At 44.9% G+C, this 19,183-nt stretch overlaps 2 protein-coding genes across 6 annotated transcripts in view; one reads left to right on the forward strand and one right to left on the reverse strand.

Annotated features, from left to right (window-relative positions):
- LOC138764857 (zonadhesin-like) overlaps nt 1-8,205 on the forward strand; it is a 31,697-nt gene extending 23,492 nt beyond the window's left edge. For all 3 annotated transcript variants that reach the window (XM_069941222.1, XM_069941223.1, XM_069941224.1), the window contains exons 3-5: nt 3,422-3,480; nt 3,572-3,658; nt 5,287-8,205. In XM_069941222.1, coding sequence (XP_069797323.1) covers nt 3,581-3,658; nt 5,287-7,695 — 2,487 coding nt within the window. In that variant the 5' untranslated portion in view covers nt 3,422-3,480; nt 3,572-3,580 and the 3' untranslated portion in view covers nt 7,696-8,205. The remainder of the gene's footprint in view (nt 1-3,421; nt 3,481-3,571; nt 3,659-5,286) is intronic.
- Nucleotides 8,206-11,314: 3,109 nt separating this feature from the next.
- The window catches only part of LOC138764856 (ankyrin repeat and BTB/POZ domain-containing protein 3-B-like), a 70,136-nt gene continuing 62,267 nt past the window's right edge, over nt 11,315-19,183 (reverse strand). For 2 of the 3 annotated variants that reach the window (XM_069941221.1, XM_069941219.1), the window contains 6 exons: nt 18,828-18,933; nt 17,876-17,978; nt 16,711-16,795; nt 15,629-15,697; nt 14,238-14,351; nt 11,315-12,708 (listed from right to left, as the gene is read on the reverse strand). In XM_069941221.1, coding sequence (XP_069797322.1) covers nt 12,508-12,708; nt 14,238-14,351; nt 15,629-15,697; nt 16,711-16,795; nt 17,876-17,978; nt 18,828-18,933 — 678 coding nt within the window. In that variant the 3' untranslated portion in view covers nt 11,315-12,507. The remainder of the gene's footprint in view (nt 12,709-14,237; nt 14,352-15,628; nt 15,698-16,710; nt 16,796-17,875; nt 17,979-18,827; nt 18,934-19,183) is intronic. The other variant, XM_069941220.1, reaches the window with a different exon arrangement.

The raw sequence follows: 19,183 nt of genomic DNA on the forward strand, positions 1-19,183 counted from the left end.
GGATAAAGGAAGGTTGAGAACCACTGGTCTAACCAAATTTTATACAGCTAACTTTTAAGAAGGCAGGAATGCCTTCTTAATCATTGACCTACTTGTGTTGTCACGTGAAGGGTGGAGATCTGCTGTACATCAGTCCCTTACATTTGACCTTCCGAAGTGGAGCACAATCTACAGCACAGTTTAGATGCAAATCCAAGCCTCGATATACATAAATCCAAGACAGAGACTTGAGTCAGGGTTGAATGCTCCTTCTTCAGTCCTGCTACACTGGCACAGCCTCACTTCCAAGGCAGGGAAAGCTCCATCAAGATAAAGAATAAATCTCAATGTTATCCCAACAGACACTCCCAGGGTCAGGGCAAGAAGAGCGTGGATGGGATGCCGAATAATTCTATCTGCAGGTGAACGAGGAGTCTGCAGACGCAGGAGAAAGTCAGCAGGTCATGGAGCATGTCTGGAAACCAGTGCAGAGCCCAAAATGTCAACAGCCTATTCCTTTCCTTGCAGCCTGTGCTCTACCCCCCACCCCCCCGCCCCACCAATCCCATCTTATTTGGATATTCTCCTAATGCTTTTCATCTTTGAAGAAGGATTTAGGCCTGTAATGTCGACTATCGATTACTTTCCACAGAAGCTGCGTGACCTGCTGAGTTTCTCCAGCACTTTTGAGCGTTGGAATAACTATCTGCATACCCAGAGCAGAGCACAACATGGATTCTATCCAGAATAAGAAACTCTCTGCACTGCAGTCTGTAAGGACACAGAGCTAATGGAATCAAGAATAAAATCCTTCTGCGTTATCCTCTCAAACAGTGAAAGGATATTTCCAGCACAGTTTAGATTCAACTCCAAGGCCCAGATACAAATCCAAGATAGCAGCTTAGGGTTGAATTGGAAGCCAATTCCCAGAAATTCGTGTCATTAATTGATTTGTTTCAGGACTTATTTGAGGGCAGCTTGTGGAACTGGTGCCTCACCACCTTCACGACCCCTGTTCAATCCTGACCTCGGATGCTATCTGTGTGGAGTTTGCACATTCACCCGATGGCACATTGGCAATCAGTCACAGAGTAGAATAGAAAGGTTGGGGCATCGTGTTGGTGATGTGCAAGATATTGGTAAGGCCCCATTGGAGAGGGTGCAGAGAAGATTGACAGGACGGGGATCTGGGCTATAAGGAGAGATTGAGGAGGATGGGACTTTATTCCTGGAAACACAGGAGGATGAGAGGTTATCTCATTGAGGTATACAAAATCATGAAGGAACAGATCGGTGAACGCAGAGAGTCTTTGCCTGCTCTGTGCTATAATGTATTTTTAAAATTTACGACACAGTAGAAGCCGATTCTGACTGCTTAACCCCATGCCGCGCAATTACACCCAACTAACCTATGACCCCATATGCTTTTGGAGAAATCCAGAGCACACAGGGAAAATCCACGCAGACACAGTAAAATATACAAGCTCCTTGTAGACAGCACTAGATTCGAAACGGGGATGCTGGTAATAGCATCGTGCTAACCGCTACATAAACTGTGCTGCCCACTTCCAACTCCCCTCATCTCTGGACTCAACTCATCAAACCTCGTCTGCACCATCTCCAATCTCTCTAGTAATGAACATTCCATTTGTTCTCCATTCAAATACCATAGGGTCTAAAAGATGGTGGGGGGGGGGGGGTTGTGGCAAATGTTAGAGGGGGGCATTAGCATGTTGGGGGGCACAGTGAAACGTTCATAAACTCACTCAGCTGGGGGGGGCTGCTGTTACTATCATCTGCCCCTCTGACATAGATGCCGAGAGTGCTGCTTTTATGGTGTCAAAAGTTATTAGCCACTGGTGGTGGGGGGGGTGGGGGGTCGGGGCCAGGTCTGATAACGGGCGATGGGACCTCACTTGCGGGGGGGCAGTGCTCCTGGATGCCCTCCTTGGCACCAACCCTGGCACAGAAACAGACCCTCCAGCCCTTCTAGTCAAATTATTATTCTGCCTAGTCCCACTGACCTACACTCAGTCCATAGCCCTTCATTCCTCTCCCATCCATGTACCTGTCCAAATTCTTCTTAAATGTTAAAGCTGAACCCGCATTCACCACTTCAGTTGGCAGCCCGTTCCATATGCCCACCACTCTCTGAAGAAACTCCCCCTCCCTAAACTTTTAACCCTTAAACCATGTCCTCTGGTTTGTATCTCACCTACCCTCAGTGGAAAAAGCCTACTTACATTTACTGTCTACTTCCCTCATAATTTCAAAGCATCATCATTTAGGTGCCTTCCCATTCGGTGTCGGTGATCATGTCTCTCCATTCATCACAATCTCTGACCCTCCAAATTGACGTTGTTGCCCCTTCTCCTTCGGTGAAGGCTCCATCTTTGAGATGAGACCATAGTTGATGCCGAGATCATGATTATACAAGGGAAAAATACTGACGTGGTTTCCCATTGTCTTCTTCAGTTGCAGTGTCCATACTGGACGGGTAACCCTGGCCATTGATCAGCATCTTCCCAGTGTTTTTAGTTTTACAACCATAAATTCCAATCTGTAGAATCTGCTTGTAAAAACCATCCACCGTCTGTGATCCTTGGTTTCACGTGACCCTGATTGGGAGACTAAACAGATACTACACCTTGCCCAAGGGTGACCTGTAGGCTATCAGATGGAAGGGGTGCCTCACACCTCCTTTTTCTGAGCAATTGCGCAGCTCTGACAATGTCTTTTTAAATAATTTTAAATACCTCTGTCAAATCTCCCCTCATTCTTCTACGCTCCAGCGAATAATTGTTTAATCTTTTTCTGTTACTCAGTTCCTAAAATCTAGGCAACATCCGAGTAAATCTTCTCTGTACTCTATCTTATTAGTATCTTTCCTGTAGTTAGGTGCCCAAGACTGCACACAATACTCCAAATTTAGCCTCACCGATGTCTTATATAACTTTACCCTAGCATCTCAACTCTTATACTCATTTCTTTGATTTATGAAGGCCAATATGCCAAAAGCTCTCTTTACGACCCTATCCACCCATGATGCCACTTTCAGGAAATTATGTATCTGTATTCCCAGATCCCTTTGTTCCTGCTCACTCCACAGTGCCCCACCATTTACTGTGTACGTCCTACCTTGGTTTGTCCTTCCAAAATGCAGCACCTCACACTTGTCTTCATTAAATTCCATCTGTCATTTTTCCAGCTGGTCAAGATCCCTCTGCAAGCTTTGAAAGCCTTCTTCACTGTTCACAACAGGATTTTAAAAAGTACAACAAAAGTAGATTTGGGTATTGGTTGGAGTAATGTCCAATAATCTAGGAAAATCCTCCTCTAGTGATGAGCTGATCCAATGGTCCATCTCATTGGGTTTTTAACGTGTTTATTAAATGTAGAGCTAATAATTTCCTTATTGATTCTGGTTTCCTTCGCTTCACAGCACCAGCTCTGGCAAGGAACAATCGTGACCAATGAGAGATTCAAAAATGGAATGAAATTGTAAGTGCTTGAGGATCACTCCTGCCTCTCCATCCCTTTTATAGAATGTGCCTTAGTCCATGAGTAATGGTTATTTGCCTTTGATTTCCAGGCAGATAAGATGGGAAACAGTAAGTCAAGTGTGCCCGATGCACCGCAGAAAAGTTCCCGGAGTGTGATCCTGATCCAGTCGCCCATTGTAAGTGTTGCAGTATTGGCCTTGATTGCTAGAAGAATTTAAGAACAGGGAGGTTCTGCTGCAGGGGACTGGTGAGACCAACCTGGAGTTCTGCGTGCAGTTCTGGTTTCCTTACTGGAGGAACGATCCATTGGCTTGGGAGCCAGGGCAGAGGAGGTTCACTAAGTTAATACTGGGAATGAAGGGATACATTTATGAGGTGGGATTAAGCTGGGTCTTTACTCATTAGAGTTCAGAAAGATGGGGGGGGGGGATCTTAAAAAACTTAAAATTATGAAAGGAATAAGTAAGATAGAGCAGGGAGATTGTTTCCACTGGCAGGTGAGGCTGGAACCAGGAGACATAGCCTCAAGATTTGGAGTAGATTTAAGACAGAGAAGAAAAAGAACAGCGTGAATCTGTGCAATTCTCTGCCCAAAGAAGGGGTAGATGCTGCCTCGTTGAATGTATAAATCACAGTTAGACAGATGTTCCATGTTGCACAGTTCCATGACCCTGTGATTAATGTACTATTAAAGGCATAATGTCGGGGTGGGGGGGGGGGGGGGGGTCAAATGTGCTCAACCAACAAATGGCACAGTTGCACAGATTGTGAATGCACTGCCTCACAGCTCCAGACCTGGATTCGATCCTGACCTCAGATGATGTCCCTGTGGGGAGTTTGCTCATTCTCCCTGTGACTGCATGGATTTCCTCCAGGCACTCTAGTTCCCTCTCCACCCACCCCACCCCCTGTCTATCGCAAAAATGTGTGGGCTGTTAGGTTAGTTGGGCACTGAGTGGTAGCATCTGAGGAGACTAGATGGGAATGCAGGGAAAGTTAGTCGGGAATGGGATTGTCTTGTGAGCCAGAATAGACTTGCTGGGCTGAATGAGCTCTTTTACTACCCAATGTAAATGCAGAAAAATGTCCCATCTGTTTTTTTCTTCCTGTCATTGTGATTGATCCTGGAGATGGGAGGGTTAATGTACAAGGAGCTTTTGATTGTCTCTGGGCCCATTTTCGCTGGAGTTTAGAAAAATGAGAGGAGGATCTCACCGAAAGGCACTGAATATTGAACGGGCTATGCATGGAGATGTTTTTGACACTGGGAGAGTTTCGGACCAGCCTCAGAATAAAAAGACGTCCCTTTAGAAGCAAGATGAGGAGGTTTCTTCAGCCAGAGGGTAGTGAATCTGTGGAATTTATTGCCACAGACAGAAGTAGATGCTAAGTCATTGGGTAGATTTAAAGCAGAGGTTGCCACCTTCTTGATCATCAAGGGTGTTAAAGGTTATGGGGAGAAGGTGGGGACATGGGGTCAGGATTCAAATGACATAGTACGCTCGATGGGCAGAATGGCCTAATTCTGCTCCTTATGGTCTTTATTGCATAAATATAATTGACTCTGATGCAATGACAGCAAGCCATAGCTAATCCAGGTTTGAAAGTGCAAAGGTGTATTAATGTATGTATTTGCCTCTACACATTGCTTACATTGCAAGCCTTGCAAATGGTTTGCACGTTGAGGGCTTGTTCTATCAGTGTGCACTGAACTTATTTCGGATGGGAGTCCAGTGGGAATCAGAATCTTATCGTACCAACGTTTTTTTTTAAATGTTACTTGGGGCTTTGTTTGCGTCTCCAGGAACTCAGGGGTAACCTTGCTGATGAGTCCGCTCCAGAAACCCCTCGACCTTCAACAAGTACGCCAGAATCCAGCTGCGGGGACCATGAGTCGTCAACCACTTCTTCGATTAATGCAAGGGGGCTCAGAGAGACAATGGGAAAAGGATCATTGACTGAATTCCCAACTCCAGATAAAATCTCCACAGGGCCAGACAAGGAGCCTGCAGAGTCAGACAAAGTCCCTACAGCTGCAGTCAGAGACCCTGCAGAACCAGACAAGATCCCAGCAGAAGCAAGCAAAGTCCCCACAGTATTGGATGAAGTCCCCACAGACCCAAATAAACTTCCCGGAGAGTCAGACCAAGTCCCCAGAAAAATCCTAGATAGAATCCCTGCAGAACCAGGAGAGTTCATCACAAAACCAGGCAAAATCCCCACAGAATCAGGAGAAGCCCCTGCTAAAGCAGATAAAGTCCCATCAGAATTGGGAGAAATTCCCATAAGACCAGTGGAAATCCCCACAGAACCAGGAAAGATTCCTACAAAACCAGGTAAAATTCCTGCAGAACCAGGCAATGGCCCCACTAAAGCAGATAAAATCCCTGCGGAACCAGGAGAAATTTCCTCAAAATCAGTCAAAATCTCTGGAGAACCAGCAGAGGATCTTGCTAAATCAGATAAAATCCCAGCAGAACCAGGAGAAATTTCCTCAAAACTAGTCAAAATCCCTGAAGAACCAGCAGAGGTCCTCACTAAAGCAGATAAAATCCCTGCAGAACTGAGAGAGGTCCCCACTACAGCAGATAAAATCCCTGCAGAACCGAGAGAGGTGCCCACAAAACCAGGAAAAATCCTTGCAGAACCAGCAGAGGTCCCTGTTAAAATGGATGAAGCCCCTGCAGAACCAGGAGAGTTCACTGCAAAACCAGACACAATCCCAAAAGAACCTGCAATATTGCCTGCAACACTGGACAAATTCTCTGCAGAACAAGACAAAGTCTTTGCAGAACCAACAAAACTTCTTGGAGAATCTCCAACAGCAACAGAGGAAATCCCTGGATCTGCTGAGAATTCCCCCAGAACTCCAAAGAAACTCCTTGGATCTCCTGTGGAATCTTCCACCAAATCAGAGAGACTTTCTGAATCTCCTGACAAATCCCCCAAAACTCCAGAGAAACTCCTTGGATCTCCTGAGACACCTATAACTCCAGGGCCACTCATTGAAACTCCTGAGAAATCCCCCACAATGCCAAAGAAGCTCCCCAGATCTCCTGAAGTATCTTCCACCACACCAGAAAGACCCCCTGGATCTCCTGACAAATCCCCCACAACTTCAGAAAATCTCCCTGGATCTCCTGAGAAATCCCCCACAACTCCAAATAAACTCCTTGGATCTCCTGAGACACCTACTCTAACTCAACAGCCACTCACCAAGACTCCTGAAAAATCCCCCACAACTCCAAAGAAACTCCCTGGATCTCCAGAGGAATCTTTCATAACTCCAGAGAGACACCTTGGAGGGCCAGGGATGCTCCCCACGGTGTTAGAGAAACTTTTCACAGCACTGGAGAGACACCGCAGAACACCAGAAGAAATCCCTGGAATAGCAGAGAAACTTACCACAACACCAAAAGAACTTCCTGGAACACCAATCAAACCGGAGAGACACCATGGAATGCCAGAGCAACTCCCTGAAGCAGCAGAAAATCTCCCTGGAGTCCAGGTCCCCGCAGCTCTGGATGTTTCCATTGAAACTGGTCAGTATCCCATCATTTCAAACCAAGTTGGCTCAATACCAGACCAGGTCCACACAGGAGCAAGCCAGAACAGCATTGAATCAGGCCAATTTTCTGCAACCCCAAACAAGGTCTTCTCTGGACCATACTTAGCAGCTGAATCCAAAGTAGTGAGTGAAGAAATGTCTCCTTCACTTTCATATGCGACCACCTCTAGTTCTGTCACCCAATTGTCATCTACAAAGTCCCTACAAATGGAGGGAGCTATTTACATCCGGGACCTGGGTACAGGAGCTGGACCACATGAAAGTTCAATGACCTCAGCACCAAATGTTCTCATCCCCAGAGCAAACGCATCTTCACAGATAGAGGATAACTTTGGAGGGTTAGTTGATGGGGTGCCTGTGGCAGGACGACAACTCCCTTCAACCACAGCAAAGAGCCCAGCAGTCTCCAGCTCTGCTCCCTTCCTGTCTGCCCCTGAGGCGCCACCCAAATCTGAGCATTTCGATGAGACCCTTTTCAAAATCCTCTTCCACACTCCAACGTACGTGCCAGATGGGATGCTGGCCAGCGTACCCGAGGAGGACCACGAGTACTGGGGGGTGCTGCACTTCCTCGGTATGCAAGCTGCTCGAGATCTGATCAGGAAGCGGAAGGATGAAGAAGAGAAGAGGCTGAAGAAAATGTGAATGCTTTTTCTCTGCTATGCTGGAGTGAATTTATTTGCCCCCAACCTAAAGATCAGCTCTCATGCTGTGGGTTGGACAAGTATTGTGGGGTGTCCACTGGCCAATAGAAGGAAAACTGGGTCTCAATTATCTGATGATTGTTGTCTGAGTCCCAGGCCTCAGTCATTGGTCAAGAGACATTTTAAGACTGCTAGAGGAACCAAGGACCCAGAGTGTGTATTTGTTGAAAGAAGGAAATGTTTGTCTCTCTTTCTTTCTTTTTTTTTCTCTTTCTCTCTCTCTCTCTTGTTCTCTCTGCAGTCTGGCACCCTTAAGCTGCCCACATTAAAATGTCCAAAAGGACTGATGTATTTCCAGCTACATTGAAGGCTTTGCTTTAGAATTCTCCTGTGCCTCAAATAAGGCCATCTCTTGCAATGTTTATTTCCAACAAAAAAAAAGAGGGTTTGTGCATATGTGTGGTGCTATCATTTATTTTGAAAATAATAAAAATTCCAACAGAAAACTAGAGCAAGCACTGCAAGATTGGTTGGTCGTCATGTCACAGTTGAAGACTTTGCTCATCCCTTGAGAGAAAAGACAGTGTCGGGAAACAGATGATTGGCAATTCCATGATGGGTAGGCATCAAACCAGGAGTCACTGGGAACTGGGCAAAACTCCTCCACCTGACCTAGCCACATGGGGGAGCAGGGCTCAGTATCAGTCCAACCTGGACCACCTGCCCCAGTCTAACCTGGGTTTTCTATACCAGTCCAAACTGGCCCACTTGTTCCAGTCTAACCTGGGCCACTTGCTCCAGTCTAACCTCGGCCACTTGTTCCAATCTAACCTGAGCCACCCGCCCCAGTCTAACCTGGACTCTCAACACCAGTCCAACCTGGGCCACCCATAAGTCATAAAAACAGAAATAGGTTATTGAGCACATTGAATCTGACCCAACATTTTATCATGAGCTGATCCATTTTCCCACTAAGCCCCACTGCCTAATATTCTCCCCATAACCTAGAACCAACCTCTTTCTTAAATATACCCAAACACCGAGCTCCACAACCACCTGCAGAAATAAATTCCACAGATTTACCACGGACTGGGTAAAGAAATTCCTCTGCATCTCTGTTCTAAGCAGAAGCCCTTCAATTCTAAAGTTATGCCTTCTTGTCCTAGACTCTCCATCCTCCCCATCCCCCATTCCCCTCATGGTAACAACCTTTCTACATCTGCTCTGTCCACGCCTTCAATGTTCAAACTGTTTCAATGAGATCCCAATCTGGTCTTTCTTCTGGTCCTAGAACAAGAAGGGTAAAGCACAGAAATGAGCCACTTGTTCCTAGAGATGAGATACTGGGCTCCTTTATTGCACCGACAGGTCACCTGAGGTAATGATACGGTGGGCTCTGCTTTAAACTCCTGTTGCAGTTAACAGCAATAAATGGAGGTGGCATGAAACACCACCAGCTGAGCAGCATCTAAAGTTCTACTCTGTGTCTGCAGGACTGGAGGTGAAGGAATAGTGGGATGGACTTGTGTGACTTCAAGCTCCTAAGGTTACTGCATGATTTAACCTTCATCCAGTGTAGTCACAGGGTCATACAGCACAGAACAAGCCCTTCAGCCCAATTCATCCATGCCAACCACAGTGGCATTCTGGGCCAGTCCCATTTGCCTCTCTATCCCTATTCTATCCATTTATCAGTCCAGATACTTTCTGGACATTGTCAAAACTCATCCATTGCCTGATCCTCTTATTGTTCACGGGATTTTACAACTTGGCTGACTTGGCCCATACATCTCCCATAAACTTTTCGCATCTCACTTTAAACACGTGCCCTTTGGTATTTGAAATGTTTGTGCCGGATCCAACTTGATCCTCTCAATCTCTGTATTCTGCTCCAGATCTGTAATTTATCCCTTATGTGCCTGCAGATCTCTAAATCTAATCTTTTACTAATTGTTTCATTAAATCTCACAACGTAAAGGCTTACAGGTGTCTTGTTGAAGGTCGGGCTCAATGACAGTGCATGAGCATAAAGATCAAGAGGAGTTCTCCTTATTGGAGATGGTCTTCACTTACACGGCATAAATATAATCTGATTCTCTCCAATTCTAGCATGAATATCCTGGCCCAATAGTATGGTGACGTGGGTGATTTATTTTTTAGACATTCTGTTAACAGGCCCTTCCAGCCCATGAGTCCTTGCCCTCCAAATACACCAATTAACCTCGTATGATTTTGGAAGGTGGGAGGAAACCAGAGCTCCTGGAGGCAATCAAACAGATATGGGGAGAACATAAAAATTCCTTACAGATAGCACTGGATTCAAACCCAGGTCACTGGTGCTGTAATAGCACTGTGCTAACCGCGCTTATAAATTTTGTAAATACATTTCTACATTGTAGAATCACTACAGGTTAAATAATGGCGAGAGCGTGAAACAGCAAATGATAATCCTCCAGATTTGCTGGGAGATTGAAACGAAGCAAATAGGCTGGACAGTCCAAACACAGAGACCATTTGGGACTGAATTTTAAATTTTTTTTAGACACATGGCAGCAGGCCTTTTTGGCCCAAAAGCCCGTGCTACCCAATCACACCCAATTGACCTACAACCCCTGGTACGTTTTGGAGGGTGGGGAAAGTCCACACAGACTCAGGGAGAATGTACAAACTCCTTACAGTCAGCACGGGATTCAAACCCCAGTCCCAACCGCTGGCGCTGGAACAGCATTGCATTAACCACTACGCCAACATGCCACCCATAAGATGAGGTTTTGCTTGTCATCCAAAGGGTTGGAACTGTCTGATTGGATTGGGTGTGTGTGCTCGGTTACAGAGTGCATTCAAGACTAACTAATAGATTTCTAGACTCGACGATCTGAGAGACAAGGATGAGTGGGATGGTGAACTGAAGGCACAGGATCACCTTGGTCATGTTGAATGCCACAGCAGCCTAAAGGGACAGTCTGGGTTCCTTCAGCTTCTCTTATGCTTTTACCAAGATGGTCAGACCAAACATTCTGTGCTGGGAAACTCCAGCAGTGATGAATGCCTTCACATAATGTAATCTTCTTCCATTCTTCCTGTTATTCCTCCACATTGGCAGATGTTCCTATTGCTCTTGCATTTACCGCATCTCTCAACACAACACCCAGCTGCAAGGGACTTTGATATTAATGGTATCTCATCACGGATCTCCTCGTACATCTCACCTGCAGCAGGATGGTCCGTGCAGGGAATGTTCTGAATGTAAGACAGTGAGTTTGTGGTGAGTAGGTGGTTCCATAGGGTGCAAATGTGAACTCGTCAACTTAACGATAATAGGGAGGAGGCTGTTTGGGCAAAAGTTGTTTGGATATCCCAGCACGTACCCAGGCAAGTCATGACCTCAAGAGTGTGCCACTGCGCCACAAGGGAATGATGGGCCCTGGTGCCTGCAGTTTGGTACATTGTTAGGGCCTGCACCCATCACATGATCACTGTAGTCATTCACTTCTTCATTTCCAGTTGAGTGAGATGGTTCACCAGGAGGCTACCACCCGTGAGATCATTCACTTGTCAAAGTTGTACATCCCTTCCCTAGTCCATAAAATGTACAAAACACAGAATGGAATTGAATCCTGTTTAATTATAAAAGGCATCCTCTAAGATACTTATTTGTAAATAATCATGTACAATATTGAAATCCTTCATTTGATTTTCATGCCTGATGAAAATGCAGATTGCTATTACATAAATAATAATTTTCTGTTTAATTTTTTTTTCCTTTTTACACTGAGAATTAAATTAAGCAATAAGACACAGTAGGTTATACACAATATTGCACTTCAGTAAAAAATAGTCATTTGATTTGACTTTTGATTGTAAATGTACAGAGGCTCAGTAAAGATTGGGAATCGAGTGCCTGAGTAATAATTGTAACGCAGCTCATACTGTTCCTGATTTCACACAAAGCTTTGCTTTCACTCTTTCTGTGAATCATATCATCGCTTCAGTGAGACCATCACACATAGACACAGGTGGGTTGTCAAGTATCCATTTAGGAGGTCACAGAGGGAAACAGTGCTCAAAGTCCACCAGCTACAGATCAGTTTCATTCTAAGCTTGTTGCTGCGGGAATTGATAGCAAGTTGAAAAAGGATCTTCTGTTAACCCTCACTGCTTGCCACACATCGTAAATGGTGGAGACATTCCGAGCAGGACACAATTCTCCGGAGGTGACCCACCACACGACTGGTGCCCACGAGCAGCTCACTGACCAGGATGTCCAGGAGAGCTGCTCCATGCAGCCGATGTACAGTCAGGAAATAGCCTTACTGTAAATTAAATCAATTTGGGATGGAGACAGCAGTAAGACAGGATGAAAGAGGGGAGGCAGGTCAAAAGCAATACACTAATTTTCTGCGACCCAGAGAATAACCCTCAATATCGAGAGGATACATGACCTGGTGTAATTATAGTTCCTGTCACAGCATAACAGGCTCTGGTCTCCCCTTCACTGAAGAGTAGACAACATACTTAGCTGCTCAAAAATCAACAAACTAGCCCCTGACCTGTTGGAGGTAAAGATACGGGAAGACGTGGAGTGGTGCCTTCGAGATAGACAACTGAAGGCAAAGATATTGAAAGAGAGGGAAGCTGATTCCCAAGAGAAAATATTCAAGGCTCTTTTGTTTCAATACAAGCCACTCCAATACATGCTTATTAATTTGTACTGCTCATTTCATTTGTCCAGTTGTCTCCATGAACAGGTAATGTTTATTAACCATTGTCCATCATTCAAAGGCTACGTCTGCATTTGAATGTCATTATTAAATCATACCATTGTTTCCTTGGAGATGGGCTGGTAGACAGCCTGCATCCTGGAGGCCAGAGCCTGCTGTAGGTCTGTCAGAAGGTCAGATTTTACTGCCTCATTCTGTAGCAGCAGCCGGAAGGAATCCTGCTCCAGTAAAGGCAGCAAGTTCTTCAGGAAGTATCCACTGCAGTAGGAGACCAAATTGGAGGCATCCACAACCTGCAGCAAACAGGAGGAGCTTTTCAGAAGAAAGATTCATGGCTAGATCGCCCATTGGGCTTCTCTGACATTAAGAGACAGCTGAAGCACAAAAGTCTGCAGATGCTCTGGTTGTAGTAAAATCCCACATAAATGCTGGAGGAGCTCAGGAGGTCTCACAGTGTCCATAGGAGATGAAGAATTACCCTATTACCAACATTTCAGGCCTGAGCCCTTCTTAAAGGTATAAGCTGCACGAGACCGGCTGAGTTCCTCCAGCATTTCTGTGTGTTTTTATGAAGAGAGAGGTATCCATTTAGCTCAATCTCTTACAGCTGCTTAAAATTTTATTTTTCAAATAGCTAACACAAGTAGTTTTAAATCTGCTTCTTCTACCATTTCAGGAGAACACAGCTCACTACATGATCCTGGAGACTCAATACCTTCCAATTATTTTGTCTAACAAATTGGTGTTGCCTTTTTTGGTTACTGACCAGTGGAAAGTTTTTCTCCCTGCTTATTCTGTCCATGCATGAGGTCACATCAGAGGTCCAGTTATTGTATCTGTAGACATGAATGTTTCTCTCTGTCCAGATGGGTTTACCTTACACACTTGTCCAATAGATGATGCCACTACTAGCACTCTCTCAAGGGGCATCAGTCTCTATTATATAATCCATGAAGCAAGTTCTCCACAGAGGGTAGACTTTCACTCATGTTAATTGCATTGATTTGAAACTTAGCCCATCACATGCAGATGTGATAATACTAGACAATGAAGATTTTGCTTCCTGAACACTTTGGGGTGTATGTTATGGATTTTGGGCTGCTGAGCAAGAAAATTACTTTAAAATTTTCCTATCACATCTTTGGCTTGGCTTCACAGACGAAGATTTATGGAGGGGGTAAAAGTCCACGTCAGCTGCAGGCTTGTTTGTGGCTGACAAGTCCGATGCGGGACAGGCAGACACGGTTGCAGCGGTTGCAGGGGAACCATTTTTTAGATATAACCTATTTTTTTGTGATTTCCTGTCATATTTTAAGTCTACTTCAAGCATTCAAAACCATGTCATTGAAAATTCATTTTCTGCATTTGGGCTTCTTTCCTACTGATCTTTGTGCAGCCAGTGACAAGCGTGGCAAAAGGTTTCACCAGGACATTGTGTCCATGGAAAAGCGGTATCAGGGCAATTGGAATCCATCAATGCTGGTTGAATATTATTGGGCACTGACATGAGAGGCATCAGATGCCGAGTACAAATGAATACCAGTAGTGAAACATTTTTAGGCCAGTTAAACTAATGCATCACATCATTAAGCTAAATTCAATAATAGTTAATTTAATGTTTCTTCAACTTTCTACATGATACAGCAAATCTGAAATTATATTTGCATTCAGCTTGAGGTTGTCTATCATAATCCCCAGTTTTTTTCCAGGCAGCAAACCTTTTGTTGAAAAAAGCTGTTGTCTCGAGTAATCAATATCAACTCAGAACAGTGCATGTTTATGCCACGTGGATATCATAGTCCGATAAGGCAGGCCTCCTCACCTTAGCCCTTTGGTAAGTATTGCAGCTGTCAGCAAGTGTCAAGCCCCTTGAACACAAGACTTCACAGTGATGCTTAAGTGACTCCAGTTTGAAGATGCTGGAAGCTGAGAGAACCTGACTCAGAGACAAAGACATGAACATTGTCGTGTAACCATTATTTTTCATTTGGAGATCCAGCACTCAAACACACCCTTATTTCCAATTACCCTACTAACCCCAGTTGTGGTCCAAGAATGAGTTTAACTTCTCCACAGCCATCCAAACCATTCCATCTATTCTACTTTATACCCATTCATGTAATTTCTCCCACTGCACATTGCCTGGAATCAATGATAGATCTACAGCACAGAAACAGGCCCTTTGAACCAACTAATCCATGCCAAACTATTATCCTGCCTAGTTCCATTGACCTGTATCCGGTCCATAGCCCTCCATACCCCTCTCATTCATGTACCTAGCCAAATTATTGAAATGCTGAAATAATCGAGCTCCATTATAGATATTTAATCTTTAAAATAAAACTCCCCGAGAAATGCAAGGGTGGACGCCCTGACTTATTTAGCGTAGTGGTTAACGTGACACTATTCTCGCGCCAGTGACCTAAGTAGGAGTCTGGCACTGTCTGCATGCTCTCCCCGTGACTGTGTGAGTTTTCCCCGGGCACTCCAGTTTCATCCCATCCTTCAACAAGTACGGTTAATTGGATGTAATTTACCATTTTGTAAATAAAATGCATTGCTCTGTTGTCAGTTATCTTGCACCCCATCCTTCCTCGTGCCCTTTCTTGCATTCTCTGTCATAGAAAGTTCGTGTTCCCCTCCACTCCCCCATCCAACTGCCAGCAAATTAGAACAAGCATCTTCCCAGTCGATTCATATTCAGCACCACCTCATTTACTATCACCCTCCCATCCCACAGAAACAGCCAGCAATTTCAACATTTTAATCCCAAGAGTCCTTGGCTGATGGGATTCGAATCATTGTATTGTCACATGTACCAAAATACAGTGAAAAGCTTTGTTTTTGGTGCTATCCAGGCAAGTCAACTCATTCAGCAGATAGCGCAATAACAAACAGTGCAGCGAGTAGCGTTACTATAAATAGTGCAGGGTAGAGAGAAAAGTGAAAATCATTGTGGAGGCAATAGGGAAATATACAGTTAGAAAAGAAAGTCATCATTTGCCAGTGTGAGATCCGTTCAAGAGTCTCATAACAGCAGGGCAGAAACTGTCCTTGAATCTAGATGTTCGATTTCTCAAGATGGTGGAGATGAACTTTATGCCCTGACATTTTAATGCACCATAATATATGGAGGTGAATACTTCAGTGCTCTGATCACTCACTATCTGCAGACAAGAGAAAAGTTGAGATGCTTAGGAGAGGGCACCTTACCTCCAATGTTTGGCTTTTACTCATCTCCAGACCCTCAGTGCCTCCAGTGCGAATGTACTGAATCAGATACTGTCAAGAGATCACACAAAGGTATAAGGGTCCCTGCACAAGGCCCCAATAACAATTAGTCAAGTGAAATAAAAGCATTTCCCCAAAGCTTATTACAGCTAATTATTACTTCTGAAGTGTAGTCCCTACTATTTTATTGGAAAATGCAACCATTAAACTAAGCTATTGGCTGTACAAAAATTGCTATGAGATAAACAACCAGTAACACAAAACTGTTAGTAATTTCCAGGATCATTTTTTGTGTTTTTGTGCCTTAACATCTCTGAAAGGCTGCACCTCCTTGAGTGCATCTTTGTACTAAATTGAAGTATCTGTTTGGAACAAGTGTTGGAGAACTCAGAGATGAGGATTTAGTCACCAAAAATGCAATGGATGTAGGATTAATCACCAGGACCATATACACCAGATGCAAAAGGATTTCATAACTAGGGCCATATATACATGATGCACAAGGAGTTTATAATGAGGGCCATCTACACATTTTTAAAATTTAGACATACAGCCACAATAACAGGCCATTTCGGCCCACTAGTCCATGCCACCCAATTTACACCTAATTAACCTACACCCCCTGTACAATTAAAATGGTGGGAGGAAACCGGAGCCCTTAGGGAAAATCCCACACAGACACAGGGAGAACATACAAACTCCTTACAGACAGCGCGGGATTCGAAACCTGTTCCTGATTGCTGCCACTGTAAAGGCATTGCTTTAACCATTATGCCATCCGTGCCACCCAAATGATGCAGGTTTTTGTAACTAGGACAATAAACACATGATACTCTAGGATTTTGTAACTTGGGCCATCTGCACATGATGCACAAGGATTTTATAATTAGGGACATATACACAGGATGTAGAAGGATTTTGTAACCAGGATGACAAACACTAGATGCAAGGGGATTTTGTTCTCAGGACCAGGTACAGATGGGGTGAGCTGCCAAAGAAACATATTTGGTGGGCAAGAGATTAACTTGCCACCCTGGTTATATCAAGATTTTGATGTTCATTACCTTAAATGTATCGTACCCTACATTCTTGATCTCGATAGGATTATTGGTCTTGGCATTGATGGAAGCTTCAATAAGCACTTTGAACCTTAAGAGTGAGAAAAGTATTCAAAGAGTATTGCAATCACATAACCATAGAATGAGACAACACAAACTGGCCTATGGCAGAGTAGAGATGCATATTCACAACTTCCCTCAATAAAATTTTGCAGGTACTTATTTCAAGTAATCTTCAAGCAATGTGAGCATCTCTACCTTTTTCAATTCAAGTCTGCAGACGCTGTAGCAAAATGACAAAAATGCTGGTGGAACTCAGCAAGCCACACAGCATCCATATGAGGTAAAGTTTCGGGCCTGAGGCCTGCTTCGAGGTAATGAACAAAAAGCAGGCAGGCGTCTGAATAAAAAGGCTGGGAGAAGAGGGAAGAAAGGGCAGGGGGAGGAGCACAGGCCAGCAGGCAAAAGGCCATAAATGGACATGGATGGGAGGGTGGGAGAGGAAAGGTGAGTGATTCTGTGAATGCAGACCTGGAGGAAAGGAGACAGAGGGATAGGGAAAGAGAGAGAGACAGACCTGGAGGAAAGAAGACATTTGGATAGATAGGGATAAGGGAAGGGGAGAAACGGGGGGGTTAGTTGGTGGTTAGTGGGGGTTGGTGGGGTTAATGGAAACAGGAGATGTCAAAGTTAATGCCTTCTGGTTGGAGGGCGGCCAGATGCAATATGAGGTGTTGTTCTTCCAATGTCTCAGTCTGGCAGTGCATGAGACCACGGACAGACATGTCAGCAGGGGAATGGGGCAGGAAGTTGAAATAAACGGCCCTTTTCTCAGTCTGTGAGTTCATGACACCATGGACCGCCTCTTCTTGTTCGAGCGCTGTTCTTCGCCTCTTCTGTTCGAGCGCTGCCAGATCTTGTTCGCCTCTTCTTGTTCGAGCACTGCCAGATCTTGTTCGCCTCTTCTTGTTCGAGCGCTGCCAGATCTGCACTGCAACTTCCTGCATTTTGTGCTTTTATTTTCAGCTTGAGAACATCAGCAATCATTTGCATTTTTCAATCAACAGGATGTGGTTCACAGCTCATCACAGGAATCTGCCTGCTTTAGTGCAGTGTCCTAACAGTGTACACACTGGACTGACGGTAAGTTTGGTGAACTGTGGGCTCTTACCGGGCTGAGGCAGAAGACAGCAGCGCACGATTACAGTGGAGTGGCTTCCCACCCACAAGGAAGGCAATGTCCGAATGCTCTTGGTTGTTCTGGGGGATGGATGCTGTGGGGAAGAAAAATGGAGAGAGTTAAATCAAGGAGGCCATCTCCAGACCCAGTCTGTCCACTGGCAAGCCGATGGGTCGCACTGACCACAATCCTCACTGTCATCTCCTAGGGAATTGGTGGTTATTCACCCTGTGAGAAGCAGACACAATCTAACCCCAAAGATGGGGTGGCACGGATAGCGTACAAGTTATCGCCACGCTGTTACAGTGCCAGTGAGCCGGGTTTGAATCTGGCGCTGTCTGTAATAAGTTTGTACATTCTCCCTGTGTTGGCATGGGTTTCCTCTGGATGCTCCGATTTTCTCCAACCTTTAAAAATGTATGGGGGTTGTAGGTCAATTGGGCGGCACGGGCTCAAGGGCCGGAAGGGCCTGTTACCGTGCTGTATGCGTGTCTAAATATATGAGGAACATGAGGAAAACACTAGAAGGATTTGTAATAAGGTGGGAGGAGAGAGAATGGGGAAAATAACTCCATGAAATCTCATAAGACAATCCCCCATAAGGCTCATACATAGTGATTAAATGTGGTACGTAGGACACAATTACTGTGCTGACCATAATGGCAATTTGAACTCCATGTTTGCCTGAATGTAGCTAACATCCCTCCATCCGCTTAGGTAGAGAGGTGTACATTTAAGGGGCAGTGGGAGACCCGTTGCAGGAGTGGATGGTGGATGGAGACTTGGATAATCCTCTAGCTTCAAGACCCTGATGATTCCATTTCCCCCAAAGGCGAGCTGGGCCCCCTGTGTTTAAGCCACGTATTGTTACGACGCAATGGCATTCAGGATTGAAAGAGCGACTGTCTCACTGCACAGGGCACAGGAGGCTGCTGATGCTCACCCGCTGGAACACTGGTTTCCTCCTTGAGCTCCTGGATCACAGGAATGTGATAGGGTCCGTAGCAATGAGTGAAAATGGCAGCCAGCTGCCGAATAATAGCATCATTCTGAAAAACACAACACCCCACATGGCACGTCATTTAACAGGTCTGAGTTCAGTTTGTCCAACATTCAATGCAGATATTTAGATAACAGTAAGTGATGACTGATTTCGTGGAGCAGCCTTGCTATTAAAGCAACACCCACTTCTTCTAGTGGTTATCCCAGCTCACTGGTACAAGATCAGCGATAGTGAAACCAAACATATTCTTCTTCTTTGGCTTGGCTTCGCGGACGAAGATTTATGGAGGGGGTAAA

The sequence above is a fragment of the Narcine bancroftii genome, chromosome 5 (assembly GCF_036971445.1).
Source record: "Narcine bancroftii isolate sNarBan1 chromosome 5, sNarBan1.hap1, whole genome shotgun sequence".
NCBI lineage: Eukaryota > Metazoa > Chordata > Chondrichthyes > Torpediniformes > Narcinidae > Narcine > Narcine bancroftii.